The 19,353-nt window shown below is 52.0% G+C and overlaps 1 protein-coding gene across 6 annotated transcripts in view; it reads left to right on the top strand.

Moving 5' to 3' along the window:
* The window catches only part of LOC132242784 (solute carrier family 23 member 1-like), a 37,601-nt gene that overhangs the window by 6,292 nt on the left and 11,956 nt on the right, over window positions 1-19,353 (top strand). For 2 of the 6 annotated variants that reach the window (XM_059711857.1, XM_059711856.1), the window contains exons 3-12: window positions 2,831-2,988; window positions 5,812-5,971; window positions 9,670-9,851; window positions 11,221-11,341; window positions 12,321-12,477; window positions 13,588-13,841; window positions 14,732-14,896; window positions 15,284-15,392; window positions 15,488-15,583; window positions 18,912-19,249. In XM_059711857.1, the coding sequence (XP_059567840.1) occupies window positions 2,831-2,988; window positions 5,812-5,971; window positions 9,670-9,851; window positions 11,221-11,341; window positions 12,321-12,477; window positions 13,588-13,841; window positions 14,732-14,896; window positions 15,284-15,392; window positions 15,488-15,583; window positions 18,912-19,168 (1,659 nt within the window). In that variant the 3' untranslated portion in view covers window positions 19,169-19,249. Of the gene's footprint in view, window positions 1-2,830; window positions 2,989-5,811; window positions 5,972-9,669; window positions 9,852-11,220; window positions 11,342-12,320; window positions 12,478-13,587; window positions 13,842-14,731; window positions 14,897-15,283; window positions 15,393-15,487; window positions 15,584-16,272; window positions 17,542-18,911; window positions 19,250-19,353 lie in introns of those variants that run through there. The other 4 variants (XM_059711860.1, XM_059711859.1, XM_059711858.1 and 1 more) reach the window with 3 other exon arrangements.

Raw genomic sequence — 19,353 nt, 5'->3', positions numbered from 1 at the left:
TGGTCAATGGTCTTGCCCCTACCTTGTGCCTTGTTTTCATAATGAGCCTCTCACCTTGTTCTTGTTCTTTTTTTTAGAGGAAATATATTTTATTTTTATTTCTTTTAAATCTTTATTGTTGACAGTATTACATATGTCCCTCTTTTTTCCGCCATTGCTCTCCTCCACCCAGTTCCCGTCCTGCCACAAGCCTTCACCCCCTATTGTCTGTGTCCATAAGTAATGCATATATGCATATAAATTCTTTGGCTAATCTCTCCCTGCCTCCCTCCCCCTTCCCTCTGAGAATCGTCAGTCAGTTCCATGTTTCCATGCCTCTGATTCTATTTTATCCACCAGTTTATTTTGTTCATTCGAATTCTTGTTTGTTTATTTTGATTTTTAGATTTTAATTGTTGATAGATATGTATTTATTTACATTTTATTGTCTCCTCCTCCTCCTCCTCCTCCTCCTCCTCCTTCTCCTCCTCCTCCTCCTCCTTTTGCAAAATTAGCTGACAGTCGTATGGGCGCTCCCTTATAGGTAACTAACGGCTTTTCTCTTGTTGTTTTTAAGATTCTCTCTTTGTCTTTAACCCTTGGCATTTTAAGTATGATGTGTCTTGGTGTGGGCTTCTTTGGGTTCCTCTTGTTTGGGACTCTCTGTGATTCCTGGACTTATAAGTCTATTTTTTTCACCAGGTAGGGGACGTTTTCCGTCACTATTTATTCAAATAGGTTTTTAATTTCTTGCTCTCTCTCTTCTCCTTCTGGCTCCCCCATAATGCAAATGTTGTCTCAGAGGCTCCTTACACTATCTTCATATTTCTGGATTATTTTTTCTTTTTGCTCTTCTGATTGGGTGTTTTTTCTTCCTCATATTCCAAATTGTTGATTTGATTCTCAGAATCCTCTATTCTACTAAAGACTCCCTATAAATTATTCTTTATTTCAGTTAGTGTATGCTTAATTTCTGACTGGTCCTTTTTCATGTCTTTGACATTCTCACTAAGATCCTTGAAAGTCTCACTAACTCCCTTGAAGCTCTCATTAAGATCCTTGAGCAACCTTGTAACCATTGTTTTGAACTCTGTATCCAGTAGTTTGCTTGCTTCCATTTCTTTCATTTCGACATGTTTCTTTGTCTCTGCATTTTGGCTGCTTCTCTGTATTTGTTTATATGTATTAGGTAGAACTGCTATGTCTCCTGGAATTGGTAGAGTGTAGTAGGTGTCCTGTAGAGCCCAGTGGCTCAGCCTCTTCAATCACCTGAGCTGGCTACTCTAGATGTGCCCCTATGTGGGCTATATGTACTGTCGTGTTGTAGTTGATCCTTGATTGCTGTTAGCATCACTGGGAGGAATTGACCTCCAGGCCAATTGGCAGTGAGGACCAGCTGTGATTACAGTGGAAGAACTGCTGTGCAGGAGACACCCCTATGGAGCAGGACTTGCTTCAGTGGGGCTTTAGTGCTCACTGAGTTTGCCCCTTGAGTGTGTCACTTGTGGATATGTAGAGTTGTAATCTGGTGTGGTCTGATGCTGACCACTGGGTGCACTGGCTCTAGGGCCTCTGAGGAGGTGCAAAGTCAGCCACTGCCTGGGGCTACCTGGTGGGAGCTACAGAGAGGTCTGCAGGTGGCTGCTACTTGTATTGGGCTTGAAAGTGCCCAGGCATGAAGCAAGGCAGGCTGGTGCTAGTGCCAGGTCTTGTGCCTTTTATTGATAGGTTGGGGGCACACTGCTGCCAGCTGCTGCTTGTTTGAGAGATTTTAGGAAAGCCTGAAGCCTGAGCTAGGACAGGCCATTCAAATGGAAAAGCCTCCGCAAACAGAGTGGGTGGGGCTGCAAATTGGGTGGGGCAAGTCTCAGGGAATCACCAGGTGGAGTGAACAGTATGAACCAGGCTAATGGGGACTCAGATATGGCTGTAAGGCAGCCTAGGATGGGAGAGGTTCCAGCACCAGAACAATGACCCCCACAGCACCTCTGTCTGGGAGAAAGCCGCCCCCAAGTTCCTGCCCTGATGCCAGACAATCCAGTTCCTCCCCATATGTCCCTGGGTCCCCCAAAGCCGCCTGGCACTAGAGCTCAGATAGATGGAGTCTGAGTAAGTTCGTGTGCTAGCCCTTTAAGAGAAACACCTGGTCAGCAGCCTCTGTGTCACTCAGCCACAATCCCCGCTGGTTTTTAGTCCGAAGTTACGGGAACTTCTCTTCTCAGCTCTGAAACCCTGGGCTGGGGGTCTGCTGTGGGGCTGGGACCCCTTGCTCCTCACAGGAGGCCTCTGCAGCCGATATGCCTCCCGGTTGATAAAACAGCGCATGTGGGTGTCAGACCAGCCCATCTGCACCTCCGCCCCTCCGACCAGTCTCAGTGTGCTTTCTTCTTTACTCCTCTAAGTGTAGGACTCCCATTCAGCCAGCTTTCAGGCGGCTCTGACTGATGGTTGTTCAGTATTTTAATTGTAATTTTGATGTGGTTGTGGGAGGCAGTGGGTACCGGCGTTTACCTATCTTGGTTCTCCTGCCTTGTTCTTAAAGCTCCCTCCTTGGTTCCTGGTATGTCCTCCTGTGCTGTGTTCCTGCCTTGATTTCTTACACAGGGTATCAGTGTCTGGCACCAGCGTCCTGCCCTTCAACTCTAGATCTTTGGACTCGTTTCCTGCTTCTTGCTGCGAGGCCTTCTCTGGGTCCCACTGCTCGCCCGGATCTCTGCCTGTCTGTCACTCAGGACCAGATTCCTCTGAGACTAGAGGTGGAGCTCTCGCCTCTGGCCTAGAAGTCAGAACGAAGGTGGAGCAGGCATCCACCGCATGCAGTGCCTGTCTATTCTCTCTGCTCTGCCCACAGCACTTCATCACTGCCCTGGGGGGACTCGTGGCAGTGCCGCTCATCCTGGCCAAGGGCCTGTGTCTGCAGCACGACCCCCTCACCCAGAGCTACCTCATCAGCACCATGTTCTTCATCTCCGGCATCTGCACTCTCCTGCAAGTGTTTTTTGGAGTCAGGTAGGTACATCTTCTCCCTGTGGATTCTGACTTTCACCTGCCAAAGTATTGGCAACATGTGCCTGGATTGCAGCCAGAAAGGTGGTTAGGAAGCTGGTGGGGCGTGACAGAGGGAGCACAGGGCTAGCAGTCAGAGCCTGGGCTCACGTCCTAGCTCCAACACTTACATGAGTTCAGATTAGCTCAGACAAAAATCTATTTGTTATTAACTTAAAAGATCAAGCAAAGAGAAAGGCAGAGTACATCACGCATCAGGAATGTATTGAACCAGGGACTCAAATGCCACCAGGACTTTTTAGCCATCACTTGTTTCTGCCCCTAATACTGGCAAGACCCACACACTCCCTGTTTAAACACCACAGGGTTATAAACCAAGCTTACAGACTCTTAAATAACGTAGGTGCCAATCCTCTTATCTGGATGTTTCTCTTAAAGAACCAGCACACGAACTGGAAGGCCAGACTTGAACGTAGAATTCTCTGACTCCTTGAAGTTCTACTTTGGATTCGGGCAGCAAGCAGGGAAGGCAGCCCCCCCGCCGTGGCCTTCCTCCTTCTCTTTATTTTATCAGAGAGGACACCGAGGCTTGCAGCAGCTGGGCAACAGGCTAGGTCATGCCACTGATAAGGTAGAACCAGGTTCACACTCGCCTTTGGTCTACTCCAGTGATGGCGAACCTATGACACGCGTGCCAGAGGTGACACGCGAACTCATTTTTTTGGCTGATTTTTCTTTGTTAAATGGCATTTAAATATATAAAATAAATATCAAAAATATAAGTCTGTTTTACTATGGTTGCAAATATCAAAAAAATGTCTATATGTGACACAGCACCAGAGTTAAGTTAGGGTTTTTCAAAATGCTGACACGCCGAGCTCAAAAGGCTCGCCATCCCTGGTCTACTCCGTGCCCTGATTACAGTGTCATAGGGCCGTGACGATGGGTGAGGAGGCTCGAGAGCTCCTGGTTAAGTCCGTGGCCTCGGGCCCTTTCCCCATCTGTAACATGACAAGGCCACGTGGATATGTTCCAAGGGGCTCTCCTTGCTCTGAAATGTTGTTAAAGCAGCAGTGTATAGTTTCCAAGTCAGGCATTAAAATCAGAAAATGCGTGTAGAAGAGTAGTGAATCATACTCACAGGCAAATTTTAAAAACGGGTTGCCATTATGGTAGAAATGAAATTAACTATGAAAATGTACTTAGATTCGTGGTTGTTAAATTTTAAATATATTTTATTGATTTTTTTACAGAGAGGAAGGGAGAGAGATAGAGAGTCAGAAACATCGATGAGAGAGAAACATCGATCGGCTGCCTCCTGCACATCTCCTACTGGGGATGTGCCCGCAACCCAGGTACATGCCCTTGACCGGAATCGAACCTGGGACCTTTCAGTCCGCAGGCCGACGCTCTATCCACTGAGCCAAACCGGTTTCGGCGAATTTTAAAAAGTTATTCACAGATACCCCTATCACCACCTGCACATTCCTGCCCTGTGTTCAGTATATTCCATTCTCCTCTGGAGCCTTATGGGTAGTTTATAAATCTAGATCAGTTGCACATTAAGATGACCCAGGGCTTCTGCCCTCCCCATGCCTGGGCCCACTCCTAGACAGCCCACTGCCTCGTCTGAACCGGGCCTTGCTGATTCGAGCGTGCAACCAGGATACAAAGGCCACTTAAACAGCGAAGATCTTTCATAAACTACATTTTCATTTCATAAAATGTGTCCAGTCCTTCTCCAGAATAATTCTTCAAGATATCCTAGTAAAATCCTGAATTCAAAACTACCCCTCTAGCCCGGCTGGTGTAGCTCGGTGGTTGAACGTCGACCTATGAACCAGGAGGTCATGGGTTCGATTCCCGGACAGGGCACATGCCTGGGTTGCAGGCTCGATCACCAGTAAGGAGCATGCAGGAGGCAGCTGATCAATGATCGATGACTCTCATTGATGTTTCTATCTCTCCCTCTCCTTTCCTCTCTGAAATCAATGAAAAATATATTTTTTAAAAAACCCCCACCCCTCTCATGTTAAAAAAAGCATCTGGACTGGGTGTGCCACAGTGTTAAATGTGACCAAGTACTGGGGTTCCTTGCTCCAACCCCCCCCTCTGAATTCGATTGTCCAGGGTGGGCAGACTAGGCTAGCCTTGATAGGCTGTGACCTGGTGAGAGGATTGTTGGAGGTTGACCCTCAGGCTGTGTGCTCCTCGAAGCGCAGTCCGAGAGGCACTGCTGGAAATCCTCACAGCAGCCAGAGTGACAGGCCGACCAGGAGGGAGAAGGTCTGAGCAGGGAGCACGCCCTGATTATTGACCTCAAACCCATTCTGTCCACGTGATGAAAGGAGCCTGAAGGTGGAGGTCTGGGATTGAGGTTCATTTTTGAAGACACGAGGGAATCTTGCAACAGAGATGTTAGGCTGTGCCTCTCTTGTTGGTGGGAGAGGTTGTGGTGTGAGCTGTGCTTTGGTCCCGGGGTCTGGGGAAGATCTGCTGGGACCGGGTAGACAATGGCACCCACTAAGCGTGTGTGCTGAGCTCTGTGCTGTCTCCAAATTATTTCCCAGAGCCCGACGCTCTGCTCCCGGCATAAGATGGGGGTTAGGTCTGCTTGTCCTTCCCCGCCCCACCTCTCCTACCTGCCCGAAGTTTGGCAGGGCTCATGGGTCTGCGCGAGGCTTGGCAGGAACTCCCTGTATAGGGAGGACAGCAGGCGTATGTTGCCTCTAACCCTGCCTAGGACTTGGGATTAAGAGGCCCCCGTTGGGCAGTGGCAGACCAGTGCTAAAGAACTGTGGGTGACTGTGTTCTCCCCTCCTCCAGGCTGCCCATTCTCCAAGGAGGGACGTTTGCTTTTGTGGCTCCCTCCCTGGCCATGTTCTCCCTTCCCACCTGGAAGTGTCCCGAGTGGACACTCAATGCGAGCCAGGTGAACACCAGCTCTCCTGAATTCACCGAGGAGTGGCAGAAGAGGATCCGAGAGGTAACGGACCCGAGGGAGGGGGTGGGGTCGGTGTGTGGAGTGGAGGGGTACTCAGTGGGGGTTACTGTGTTGATTCATTTGTTCAACATTCATTGTCAGTTCACCTCTAGGCAAAGTCCTGGGCGTTAAGATGCTGCTGTAGATAAGATAGACAAGGAGGGCCTAATGTCCTAGTCCCATGGTCAGCAAACAGCGGCTCGGGAGCCACATGCGGCTCTTTGGCCCCTTGAGCGTGGCTCTTCCTAAGCCTTAGGAGTACCCTAATTAAGTTAATAACAATGTACCTACCTATATAGTTTAAGTTTAAAAACTTTGGCTCTCAAAAGAAATTTCAGTCGTTGTACTGTTGATATTTGTCTCTGTTGACTAATGACTTTGCCGACCACTGTCCTAGTCACAGTGAGTGGATGTGCAGGCCAGGGAGGGAGGGAGAGACAAAAATATCCCAATAAGTAAATAAAAAGGGGGGATTTCAGGGAGTCATATGTGTAATAAAGAAAATCAAGCAGGGTGATGAGCAAGAGAGGGATTGGGGCTGCCAGGCGGAAAAGAGGAAGAGGGACTGAAGATGTATCTAGAAATATTGCTAAGGAATAGGTTTACTTGGAAACACATATTTCAAGGAGGAAGAGGGCAAGCCTTTGCCTCGCCAGTCCCAGGAGGCAGAGAGGACAGCGGGTAGTACTCTCCTCTTCTATTAAAAGTCATCAATGTCATTGTTGATGCCAAGGGTTGTGCTAAATGCGAGGACATCATCACAAATCACAGTGATGAGGAGGAGGAGGAGGATGGTGATGGTGATGATGATGGTAGTGATGATAATGATAATGGTGATGATAGTAGCAGCAGGTCACAGTTACTAAGCACTTAGACTTTTTCCGACTTTCTGCTGCAAGTTTTTCATAGATGCACAAGGGCCATATTGCCCATATCCACAGTAGATTGCTCAGATTAAGGGGAAAACCAATGTGCAGGACCAGGCATCTGCTAGTGGGAGCTGTCCGCTCAGTCTGCCCACCAAGGACAGGTGTGCCCCTGTGCTTCTCCACTGTAAAACCTGACACCTGCTTGATTCAGTTGTATCGTCAGGGGAAAGGAGCTGCTGGCCTAACGTGCACTCTGAAGCTCAACCAGGCTCCAGGTGGGCGTATCTAAGCAATCGATACTCAGGATTCTTGGCAGAGAGTTCAGCCACACCCCCAGGGACAGTAAACCAGGTAGTTTCCAGATCTCAACATCCTCACCTGATGGCTGGTGGGTGGGGTACTATCTGAGAGAATGAAGGTCACTTCAGATTTCCGGAAAGCTGCCCGCTGACCTGAAACACCTCGGCCTGGAGCTGGGCCCGGGGTCACCCCCGGCAGAGCAGGAGCAGGCTTACCCAAGCACCCCACGATGATGGGGCTCCAGTACAAAGTCTGTTCAGGCCTGAACGTGACCCCACGGATTGCCCCGCTTATCGCAGGCTGACTAGAACTGAACCAGGGACGTTCCTGAGCTGAGCAGTCTGTTCCCTAGATATCCCTGGGAGCCAGGCCAGGAAGCCTGACACCAGTGGGTGCATCTTGCAGCCCACCCCCATCCATGTTTAGTACTCCCTCCCCCCCGCCCCCGAGCCTCATGGCTGCATCCGGAACCCGAAGCGTAAAGGAAGAGGGACCTCAGAGGAGGGACATGGTACAAGATCCCCATTCCTACCCATATTTGACCTACGAGAAGGAATCCAGTGATTCTCAACCTTCCCAATGCCGCGACCCTTTAATACAGTTCCTCATGTTGTGGTGACCCCCAATTTCATTGTTACAAATAGCACATAATTAAAGCATAGTGATCAATCACAAAAACAATATGTAATTCTATATGTGTTTTCCAATGGTCTTAGGCAACCCCTGTGAAAGGGTCGTTCGACCCCCAAAGGGGCCGCGACCCACAGGTTGAGAACCACTGGAATAGACGCTATCGCTTATTCCCACATCGCCTCCCAGTGTTCAGTACAATGAGCCCCAACCCGGAGTCCCAGCTCTGGTACTTGAGCTCCATCTGCTGGTCCCACGCTTTCACCAGTGCTATAAACCGGAGAATGTCACAGGTTTCGACCTCCTTTTATTAATTGTTTGATAGATCGGTTTTACTCGCTAGGCCAGCCTGTTGGAATTTAAGGCGGCTTCTCCGTGTTTCACTGAGTCATACTTGTCCACACGCGTCTCAAGTCTTGAAATCGCTGAGGGCCGGCCGACCACCTGTGCATCACAATCCCAGCCACAAGAGCGAGGCGAGTATAGGGCCAATAGGGATGTCATTACCTGCCGGGGCCCGAGAAGTACGGAGAGGTGAAACTGAGCGGTGATTCTGTTTTAAGGACATGGTGGTAGCAGGAAAAGTAGAAAACGGGGAAGAGATGGCAAGGTCAGCTTTTAAAATCAGACCCGTTTTAGCCTCACCTTCCAGGGTCATGGTAGTTTCTATGTATAGTCTTAGGCTGCTAAGTGAAGTGAATGACAGCAATGGACAGGTGAGGTACATTAGGATTACTGTGCTATTGTAAGGTGCTCACACTCCCCATAAAGTATTTTAAAGTTATTTGAAACTGAACTTGGATTAGCCGTAAATGTATATTACATACTCTAGGGCCGTGGTTGGCAAACTGCGGCTTGCGGGCCACATGCGGCCCTCTGGCCCCTTGAGTGTGGCTCTTCCTAAGCCTTAGGAGTACCCTAATTAAGTTAATAACAATGTACCTACCTATATAGTTTAAGTTTAAAAAATTTGGCTCTCAAAAGAAATGTCAATCGTTGTACTGTTGATATTTGGCTCTGTTGACTAATGAGTTTGCCAACCACTGCTCTAGGGCAACCACCAAAAAGGAAAGTTTAAAAAGAAGAGAAAATGCTAAGAAAGGAGATAAAATGGAATCAAATAGATGCTCAGTTAAAACCACAAAAGGCAGGCCAAGCTGGTGTGGCTCAGTGGTTGAGCATTGACCTATGACCCAGGAGGTCACAGTTCGATTCCCGGTCAGGGCACATGCCCAGATTGCAGACTGGATCCCCAATGTGGGGTGTGCAGGAGGCAGCCAATCAGTGATTCTCTCTCATCATTTATGTTTCTAGCTCTCTCTCCCTCTCCCTTCCTCTCTGAAATCAATAAAAATATATATTTTAAAAAGAGTCATTATCATCATCACTATGATCAATAAATACTTTTGTTTTTTTAACCCTCACCTGAGGATATTTTTCCATTGATTTTTAGAGAGAGTGGAAGGGATGGAGGAGAGAGAGAGAGAAACATTGATGTGAGACACATCACTTGGTTGCCTTCCACATGCTCCCTGACCTGGGCTGGGTGATAGAGCCTGCAACTGAGGTACATGCCCTTGACCGGGAATCGAACCCATGACCCTTCAGGTCCTCAGGCCGACACTCTAACCACTGAGAAAACTGGCTAGGGCAATAAATGCTTTCGAAGGCTACTTCCTGAGAAGGTTCGTATGAAGTGAAAATGTCCAACAGCTAGTCCGGAACTAGAGAGAGGAGTGAGCTCAGAGTTCTCCTTCCCTCGGCACCTCTAGGGTCCCGCTTTGCCCCTGCACTGCCTCTGGCTACAGCACCCAGGGGTGACCAGCCGGAGCAGTGGCCTGGCCGGGCTGGGGCCCGCCCTCTGCTGCAGGCTCCCAGATGCCTGAGCTGCCCGCTCTTCAGTTGCAGGGCGTCATCATGGCCGCTTCCTGCTTCCAGATGCTCCTGGGCTTCTCGGGACTGGTTGGCTATCTCATGCGCTTCATTGGCCCCTTGACCATTGCTCCGACCATCTCCCTGGTGGCCCTGCCTCTCTTCGACTCTGCGGGCAATGATGCTGGGGCCCACTGGGGGATCGCCGCCATGTAAGTCCTCTCTGGGGAAGGAGAGCCGCCTGAGTTCTCTTTGGTGGAAGATGACTCAGCAAGAATACTAGGAGTCCTGGATGTTGGCCAACTCTGTGCTTTTCAAATACTTCCAAGAACATTATGATGCCTTGAAAAGCAGTGAGATTGCTGCTTCTAATTTGCTAGTGGTCGGGTGCATGGATTCGTGCACATTGAAAGGAAATTAATTAGAAGGTGGCCGGCAGGGTGGGACTGGATGAGATGGGCTGGCCACGCCCGGGAGCCGACCTCCCGTGGTCCCTCCTACAGGTGGGGTCCCTCAGCCTGGCCTGTGGGGATAGGGCCAAAACCTGCTCTCCAACATCCCTGAGGGGTCCTGGAGTGTGAGAGGGCACTCTGCAAAGTTGCTGTTGTGCAGGGTTTGGGACGCAAACACAAGTGTGCAGTAAACCAGATTTGGAGCCGACAGTGCCCCAGCAACAACATAACCCACAGCCGAAGGTGGAATCACACAGCCCCTTCAGGAATCAGGCTCCCTCCTCTCTGGTTCCAGGGTGCGTCACCCGAGAACCACCACTGCCAAGTCACTGCAGCTCGGCAGCTCCTGCGTTGAGCATCTGGCCCCTGGTGGTCAGTGCGCATCATACCTACTGGATAGTCAGACTGTTGGACGGTTGCTTAGCCTTTTATATATATAGATTATTGCTGCTATTTACTATGTCGTTAGTACACACAGACTATGGGGTAACCATGGGCAGTGAAGAATACTTCGTGTGGGGTTCACAGTAAGTGGATACCACCAGTTCCCTGCCTACTAGGTTCTCATTGAGCAACTGTTTGTAAACCTCTGGCACTTGGGAAGGGAGCAAAGCATGGCCTCATATTAACCATGCGGGTGAGAGAAGACTGACGCCAGGAGACAGTGATGAGAGGGAGAATGCCGGGCATGTTCAGGGAGGGGTGGTGACACCAGCTCGGGGCATCAGAACAGCTTCCTGGACAGAGGCCCCCGCATGCAAACAGAGTCTGAAGGGCTTGAGGATGATGCTGGACACTGTTCACCCTGCCCACTGTGGTCTGACCACAGCACCTGTAGAATGACCTGGGAGAGAAGGCAATCTCAGACCCTGGCCTCGTGGGCTCCATCTGCTGGGTCCATTCAGCTGCCACCCACAGGGAATGCCACCCCCGCCCCCCACTTCCCACTAGTTCTCTTCAGTCACCATCAGCGTCTGAAAGGGACCAGCCCTCCTTCCCAGAGCCAGCAGGACGCTGCCTGGGCTGCAGAGGAGGGCCTGGCTGGGACCCTCCCCCGGGGGCTCAGCGTCCTGGACCCTCGCTCAGGGCGGCCCCAGCTTCCAGGTGGGGTGTGGTGTTTCTGTTTCAGGACCATCTTCCTCATCATGCTGTTTTCTCAATACCTGAAGCACATCCCAGTGCCTGTGCCCCTTTATGGACGACAGGAGAAGTGTCACACGTCTAGCATCCACCTGTTTCAGCTCTTCCCTGTAAGGACTCCCCACCCTCTTCCATTCTGAGTTGACTCACCTGGAGAGTGAGGGGCAGTGTCTTGTGCTCCCCCATCTGCAGTGGCCTCCCCTCCGTGACCTTCCTTAATCCACCTGTGGCCTGTGGGAACGCTCCCTGGCCGTTGGGGTAATGCCATTCCAGGGCTCCCTTCAGTGCTTCTCTCCCAGGAGCAGAGAATCCTGCCCTGGGTGCTGCTCTGGGCACCGGGGTGGGACAGCCTCCTCCTGTTCCGAGGCCATTCACAGCGAGATACTGGGGAGACAGCCAGCTCACGGCTAATTATATAAAACTAAGGGACAAGATGCTTAGATCAGGTCCTTTCTCAGTGGCTCATGGGTAATTCAAGTGCCCGTGATGACGATGGCATCGCCCTTTGCAGAGCCTTCTCTGTGGAATGTGCACCACACCGTCAAGTATAAGCAGCTGTCCATCACGCAGGTGTTTTCAGGTTCACCTGACTGTGAACTGCACTTCACACTGTGAGACGATACCTCCATGTAGTGATCTCATTGATCCTTCAACGCCCCTGTAGGCCAGTGGTTCCAAAATGTAGTGTGCATATGAGTCACTTGAAATGAAAAATTCAGCCCCCAGGAATGAAAAATTGTATATCTGAGGACCTGCTGTAAAAACGCCTGCTTCAGGCTCCACAGTACAGTGACTGTAACTCCACTGCACAGATGAGCACACTGAGGCTCAGCGGATTTGATCCCAGGTCATGTGACCAGCAAACAGCAGAAAGGGAGACGGACTATGTAATAAGTGCCCACATTGGTAGACATTCTGCCTGTTTGACACAAGGGCTCCCCGTTGTTTATTTTCTCCGCTCCGCTGTTAATGTGCTGATTGTCCGCAGCACAGCTGATTCCCGTTGTCCCTGGAAGGGCCTTCGGGGAGGGGTGGCAAGGGCGGGGGCGGGGGGCAGCTAGTGGTGAAGGCGCTTCCTTCCTCCGGCAGGTGCTGCTGGCGCTCTGCATCTCCTGGCTCCTGTGCTTCGCGCTCACGGAGACCAACACCCTCCCCTCGGCCCCCACCGCCTACGGGTACCTGGCTCGCACAGACACCAAAGGCGATGTCCTGAACCAAGCCCCTTGGTTCCGCTTCCCTTACCCAGGTAATGAGAAGGGGGACCCTTCTGGCCTGGGGCACGTTTCCCGGGGCTGCCCGTGGGACCCAGGGCACGGGATGGAGAGTTGAATAGGGCTGGGGCTGGGTTTTCCTCCAAGGAATCTGACGGTGAGGGACAGGCCTTGGGGAGTCCATGTCAGACCCCAAAGAGAAGAAGGAGACCCCTGGGCTGTCCTAAGAATCCTATGGGGAAGAGAATAGTACCCCTTCCAATGGCGAGAATGTCGGTTAGGGTCAGGGTTAGGGTTAGGGTTAGGGGTTAGGGTTAGGGTTGGGGTTAGGGTTAGGGTTAGGGTCAGGGTTAGGGTTAGGGTCAGGGTTAGGGTTAGGGTTAGGGTTAGGGTTAGGGTTAGGGTTAGGGTTCTGGGTATCACCAGGCTAAGGCTGCTGACGGTGGCAGGTGGGGGACCTAAATCTGTCACACCTTTAATTAGCCTCCTATTTCTACTGTGACAAATTAGCACAAACTTAGTGGCTTCAAACAACCCATATTTATTACTGTACTGCTGGACAAGACGCTCCCCCTCTCGGCCTCCCCCTGAGCTGGCCTACATCTCATCCCCCTCCACGCTGCTCAGAGCTGTGAGCCTGGGAGAGGGGAGAGGGGAGAGGACAGAGAGGTCCCCACCTCCCAGCCAGATCTGTGCGTCTCCCCTCGGATTCGCTAGATCCCACACAAGGGAGGCGTGGGACTGAATGAGAACATGTTGGGGGAGACAAGTTCAAGGCCTTCCCTTAGCCACTTCTGGTCTGCTTTCCCCGCAGTTCTTGGCTCAGGGCCTACGAATAATCAGGTTCCACGGGGCTGCCCTGGCCCGAGTAAGACTCTCATCTTCCAAATGCGTCAAGGCCTTTCCGGGGAGACACCCCACTGCTGGCTCTTTTTGTGCACAGGACCTCAAGGTCGGCATGTCTGCCCGCCCCGAGGAGAAAGGATAGGGCAGGAGTCTGAGCCAAAGCTGCTGGGCTATTGTGGGGCTGAAGACATGCTGCCCGGTCCTCAAAGCCTTCCAGGGACGCCTCCAGCAAAGACATTATTGGGGTTCAGCACCCTGTTATCTTCTGGATTAACATTCCCTCTGCATTGCCTTTTCAGGACAGTGGGGTCTCCCCACCATCAGCCTGGCTGGGGTCTTTGGGTTCATCGCCGGGGTGATCGCCTCCATGGTGGAATCAGTGGGCGATTATTATGCCTGTGCCCGGCTGGTGGGGGCCCCGCCCCCTCCAAAGCATGCCATCAACCGCGGCATTGGCATTGAGGGCCTCGGCTGTCTGCTGGCAGGGGCCTGGGGCACAGGGAACGGCACCACCTCCTACAGCGAGAACGTCGGGGCACTGGGTATCACCAAGGTAAGGCTGCTGACGGTGGCTCCTGGGGGCAGGTGGGGGACCTAAATCTGTCACTCAATGTATTAGTCACCTATTTCTGCTATAACAAATGAACACAAACTTGGTGATTACAAACAACCCAGATTTACTTTACTGATCCGGAGGCCGAAAGGCTGGCATGGTCTCATGGGGGTGAGATAGAGGTGTTGGCAGCGCGGTGTTCCTTCCTGGAGGCTCCAGAGGAGAAGCCGCTGCCTGGCCTTTCCCATCAGCTAGAGGCCCCTCACGTGCCTGGGCTACGGTTCCCCATCCCCCACCGTCCAGGCCAGCAATGCTGCCTCTCTCCGGCCTCTCTTCCGAGTCACATCTCCCTGCAACCACAGCCAGGAAAGGTGCTCTGCTTATCAGGACCCGTGTGATTATCAGGCCTCCCTGCATCGCTCAGCATACTCTCCATCTCAAAACCTTCGACGTCATCACATCTGCAAAGTCCCTTTTGCCCGGGAAGGTGACATATGCACAGGTTTGGGGACTAGGACATGATTCTTCGAAGGACCATCCTTCCGCTTACCACACTTGCCCTTCTTGGCTGTGGCCATTCCACAGGCAGAAAGCCTATCCTGGCACCCAGAGGAGTCAGTGGCTTTGTGAACCCTGGAGAAGTGCCTTACTTTCTGAAATTTCGGTGGGAGGCCACTTACCTCTGGCCCAGCCTGGGTTAGGCCTCCAGACCTGAGTCTTCAGCTGCCACCTGGCTACACCCCCATCTTTCCATGTGAGAGCAGAGGGGAGCCACTTTGGGGTTAGGTGCTGCTGCTGCTGCTGTGAGTCCCTGGGAGCGGGGTGGAAGCCCCGGTGGCATGGGGCCCGGCTGGTGCTGAGCCCCTCCTCCCATCTCCCCGATGCCTCAGGTGGGGAGCAGGATGGTGATTGTCGCCTCGGGCTGCGTGCTGCTCCTGATGGGTGTCTTTGGGAAGATCGGGGCTGCGTTTGCCACCATCCCGACCCCCGTGATCGGAGGCATGTTCATCGTGATGTTCGGGATCATCGTAGCCGTGGGGATTTCCAATCTGCAGGTGAGCCGGGCGCCCGTGGGAATGCAGCAGCACGTCCCACCCTGGAAGGAGCCCACAGGATTGAGATGAGTGGAACAGGGCCAGGGAAAGGGAAGAGGGGGGATCCTTGGTCCCAGTAACCACACTGGACCCCATGGAAGAAAGAAATAGAAGCACCCAAACCAGAAATTGTATCAGTTTGAATTGGATTACCCAAACCACTTAGCTCCCAAGGTCAAGTGGGAATTGGAGCTTGGCTTGTCCACTGAGAGCATGTGTTGCTGAGTTCAGCCTCCTGCCCCCACACCTATGGTGCCGGCGGGAGGAAGGGGCATTTGGAGGGGTGTCAGCTGGGGGTGCAGCCACAGCACTGGCGTCTCCGGGTGGCCGGGGCCTCTCTCCCCGCAGCACGTGGACATGAACTCGTCCAGGAACCTCTTTGTCTTTGGCTTCTCCATCTACTGTGGGCTCACCATTCCCAACTGGGTGAGCAAGAACTCGGACCTACTCCAGACAGGTGACTTGCCAGCCTCAGGACCGTGACCACTCCAGGGGCTGGGCCAATGGGGCCCTCGCGCCCTGGGAATCCTCATCACTTTATCTCCACTCCAGGGATTCTCCAGCTGGACCAGGTCATCCAGGTGCTGCTGACCACGGGCATGTTTGTCGGTGGATTTCTGGCCTTCCTACTGGACAACACCATCCCTGGTAGGGCTCCCTTCGCGCTGTAAGCTGGCTGTTCTGGTAGGTGGCCAGCATGTGGGCTACTCGCCTTGTTTCTCCTGCACTGATTACCAGGTCAGGCTGGCCACAGTCTGCATGGGCCATGGGTCTGGGTGGGGCATATGGGTCTGTATTAGCTTTCTTGGGGGCTTAAACAATCACAATGTATTTCCTCACAGTCTGGAGCCTGGAAATCTGAGATCCAGGTGTTGGCAGGGTTGGTTTCTCCTGAGGCCTCTCTCCTAGGCTTGCAAACGGCTGCCTTCTCACTGAGTCCTCACTTGGTCTTTCCTCTGTGGGTGTGCATCCCCGGGATCCCTCTATGTGTCCTAGTCTCCTCTTCTTATAAAGACACCCATCAGATTAGACTAGGGCCCACCCCAAAGCCCCCCTCCTTAACTTAGTCATCTCTTAAAAGCTCCTATCTCCAAATACAATCACTAGGGCTTCAACATAGTTTTTTGGGGACACAATTCAGCCCATCACAGGGCTCTAAGGTGATAAATACACCAGAAGCAAAAAGAAAAAGACATAGGCCTGGCTCTCTTAGAGCCTGCAGTCTAATTGATGAGGGAGAGAATGCAGGTATCCATTCATTCATCCACTCATTCACTAATATCTAATCTAATAAAAGACAAACATGCAAATTGACCATACCTTCGCTACGCCTTAAGCCATGCCCACCAGCCAATCAGAGCGACTATATGCAAATTAACCCAACCAAGATGGTAGCCGGCAGCCATGGAGCTGAAGCAAGCAGGAGGCTTGGTTGCTCCAGTGATGGAGGAAGCCAAGCTTCCTGGCCGGCTCTGAGCTCCACTGAAGGCAACAAAGTTTCAATTATAGAAGGTAAATAAATCCCAGAATTAAAAAAGAAAAGAAAAAAAGGAGAAGCTGGGAGCTTCTGTCACTGGGGGGCTTGGCCAGCCTGAAAATGGCCCTCAGCCCCTCACCCAGACTGGCCAGGCACCCCAGTGGGGACCCCCACCCTGAAGGGGGTGTGACCATCCTGCAAACACCCATCAGCCCCTCACCCAGGCTGGCCATGCACCCCAGCAGGACCCCCACCCTGATCTGGGACACCCTTCAGGGCAAAACAGCTGGCCCCCACCCGTGCACCAGGCCTCTATCCTATATAATAAAAGGGTAATATGCAAACTGACCCTAACAGCAGAAAGACTGGGAATGACTGGTCACTATGACACACACTGACCACCAGGGGGCAGACGCTCAATGCAGGAGCTGCCCCCTGGTGGTCAGTGAGCTCCCACAGAGGGAGCTCTGCTCAGCCACAAGCCAGGCTGATGGCTGCCAGTACAGCGGTAGTGGTAGGAGCCTCTCCCGCCTCCTCAGCAGCACTAAGGATGTCCGACTGTAGCTTAGGCTTGCTCCCCGCTGGCAAGTGGACATCCCCCAAGGGCTGCTGGGCTGCCAGAGGGATGTCTGACTGCCATCTTAGGCCCAATTCCCCAGGGAGCGGTCCTAAACCAGCAGGTGGTCACCCCCCGAGGGGTCCCAGACTGCGAGAGGGCACAGGCCAGGCTGAGGGACCACCCCAAGTGCACAAATTTTTGTGCACCGGGCCTCTAGTCTATATATATAAAAGCCTAAGTGACCAGGTGGGCTAACCGCCTGGTAGCTATGATGCACATGACCACCAGGCTGCAGACGCTCAATGCAGGACCTGCTGAGTGACAGCAACTTTGCAGAGTTCCCTCTCCCACTCTGGGACCCCTCAGGGAATATTGGACTGCCGGTTTCAGCCTGATCCCTGCAGGCCAGGCCAAGGGACACCACCAGTGTACAAATCCATGCACCAGACCTCTAGTTTTTAATAGAAACCCCTTGAGCACTTGTATTCCTGGTGCTATGTACAGGCATACCCTGTTTTATTGCACTTCACTTTATTGTGCTTCACAGATATTATGTTGTGTGTGTTTTTATTTTTTTATTTTTTAAAAAATATATTTTATTGATTTTGATTTTTTTTACAGAGAGGAAAGGTGAGGGATAGAGAGTTAGAAACATTGATGAGAGAGAAACATCGATCAGCTGCCTCCTGCACACTCCCTACTGGGGATGTGCCCGCAACCAAGGTACATGCCCTTGACTGGAATCAAACCTGCGACCCTTCAGTCTGCAGGCTGACACTCTGTCCACTGAGCCAAACTGGTTAGGGCTGTTGTGTGTTTTTTTAAACAAACTTCACCATCACAAAGATTATGACTCACTTTATCACAATACTTCAGTGATGGCGAACCTATGACATTTTTTTGGTTGCTTTTTCTTTGTTAAATGGCATTTAAATATATAAAATAAATATCAAAAATATAAATCTTTGTTTTACTATGGTTGCAAATATCAAAAAAATTCTATATGTGACACAGCACCAGAGTTAAGTTAGGGTTTTTCAAAATGCTGACATGCCGAGCTCAAAAGGTTCGCCATCACTGCAATACTTGCTTCTTTCCGGTGGTCCGGAACTGAGAATATGAAGAGCAGAAAGACATGCCTCCTGCCTCCCAGAAACCCACAGGCTACTGTGGGAGAGAGTCAAGAAAGCAAGCAATTGCCATCCGAGGTGATAAGTATGATGATGAGCCAACTGGGTCTCTAGGTGCTGAGGGCGTGGAAGGTGGAGAGCGCAGAGCTACCATCATCGATGGCTTCCCATGCTCCCTTCTTTTCTTTAAAAAAAAAAAAATGTTTTCATTGATTTCAGAGAGAGAGATGGTGGGGGGGAGAGAAACATCAATGATGAGAGAGAATCATTGATCAGCTGCCTCCTGCACACCCGACCCTAGGGATCAAGCTGCAACCCAGGCATGTGCCCTGACTGGGAATCGAACCGTGATCTCCTGGTTCATAGGTTGACGACACTCAACCACTTAGCCACTCCGGCTGAGCCCCCATGCTCCCTTCTTGACCCTCCCATAGCCTCTTGCAAGGACCTCTATGATAGCATCTGCTTCTATTCTCTTTTCCACATTCCTGTCTCCTCCACGTGTAAAATGTGTCTGCATTCCAGAAACATTAACATGTGGAAAAGCCAGCCCCAATGACAGGACAGTGGTTCATAGAAGGTCCTGCCCGAGTTCTGCACGGTCAGCCCCACCTGGGGCTCAGGGATGCCTGAGGAGCCGGGTGGAGCTGAGCTGTGATTCCTGCCATGGGCTTGGCGGCTCTGTTGGCAGGTGGAGGGCGCTGAGAGGAGACCTCATGAGTGCCTGCAGGCGGCACCAGAGGCGCCTTCCAGCTCACCTTCGCCCACTCCCCCTGCGCCCAGTCTTGACTGCTCCCTGTCTCCTCTCAGGAAGTCTGGAGGAGCGAGGCTTCCTGGCATGGAATCAAGCCCAGGGGTCGGAGGACACTACGAGGGTCTTGGAGATCTACGGCCTCCCCTGTGGGATTGGCACCAAGTGCTGCACTTCCTCCTGCACCCGGTTCCTCCCCTTCTGGCCCAGGCTGGAACCTGGTGGGAAAGGGGAGATGGGAGTGAGTCAGCTCACACTCTGCTCCCAGGATTTCTCAGGAGAGCGCCCAGAGGGTGCCATAGAGACCCGGATGTGAGGCTGTCTCTCTGATGCACGTCCCCAAGCCCTCTCCACCCCACCCCAACCCAGAATGTGCTGGTCTCCCCGTGCAGCCGTGGGAGCCGAGTACGCAGTCGGTGAAGACCATGACAAGCATGCTGTGACCCGGCACTCCGTCCGCGGCCTGGCCTCAGGCTGCATCCTTCCCTGGCTCCAGCCCTG

The sequence above is a fragment of the Myotis daubentonii genome, chromosome 10 (genome assembly GCF_963259705.1).
Source record: "Myotis daubentonii chromosome 10, mMyoDau2.1, whole genome shotgun sequence".
NCBI lineage: Eukaryota > Metazoa > Chordata > Mammalia > Chiroptera > Vespertilionidae > Myotis > Myotis daubentonii.
This window is presented reverse-complemented; position numbering and strand designations above follow the sequence as displayed.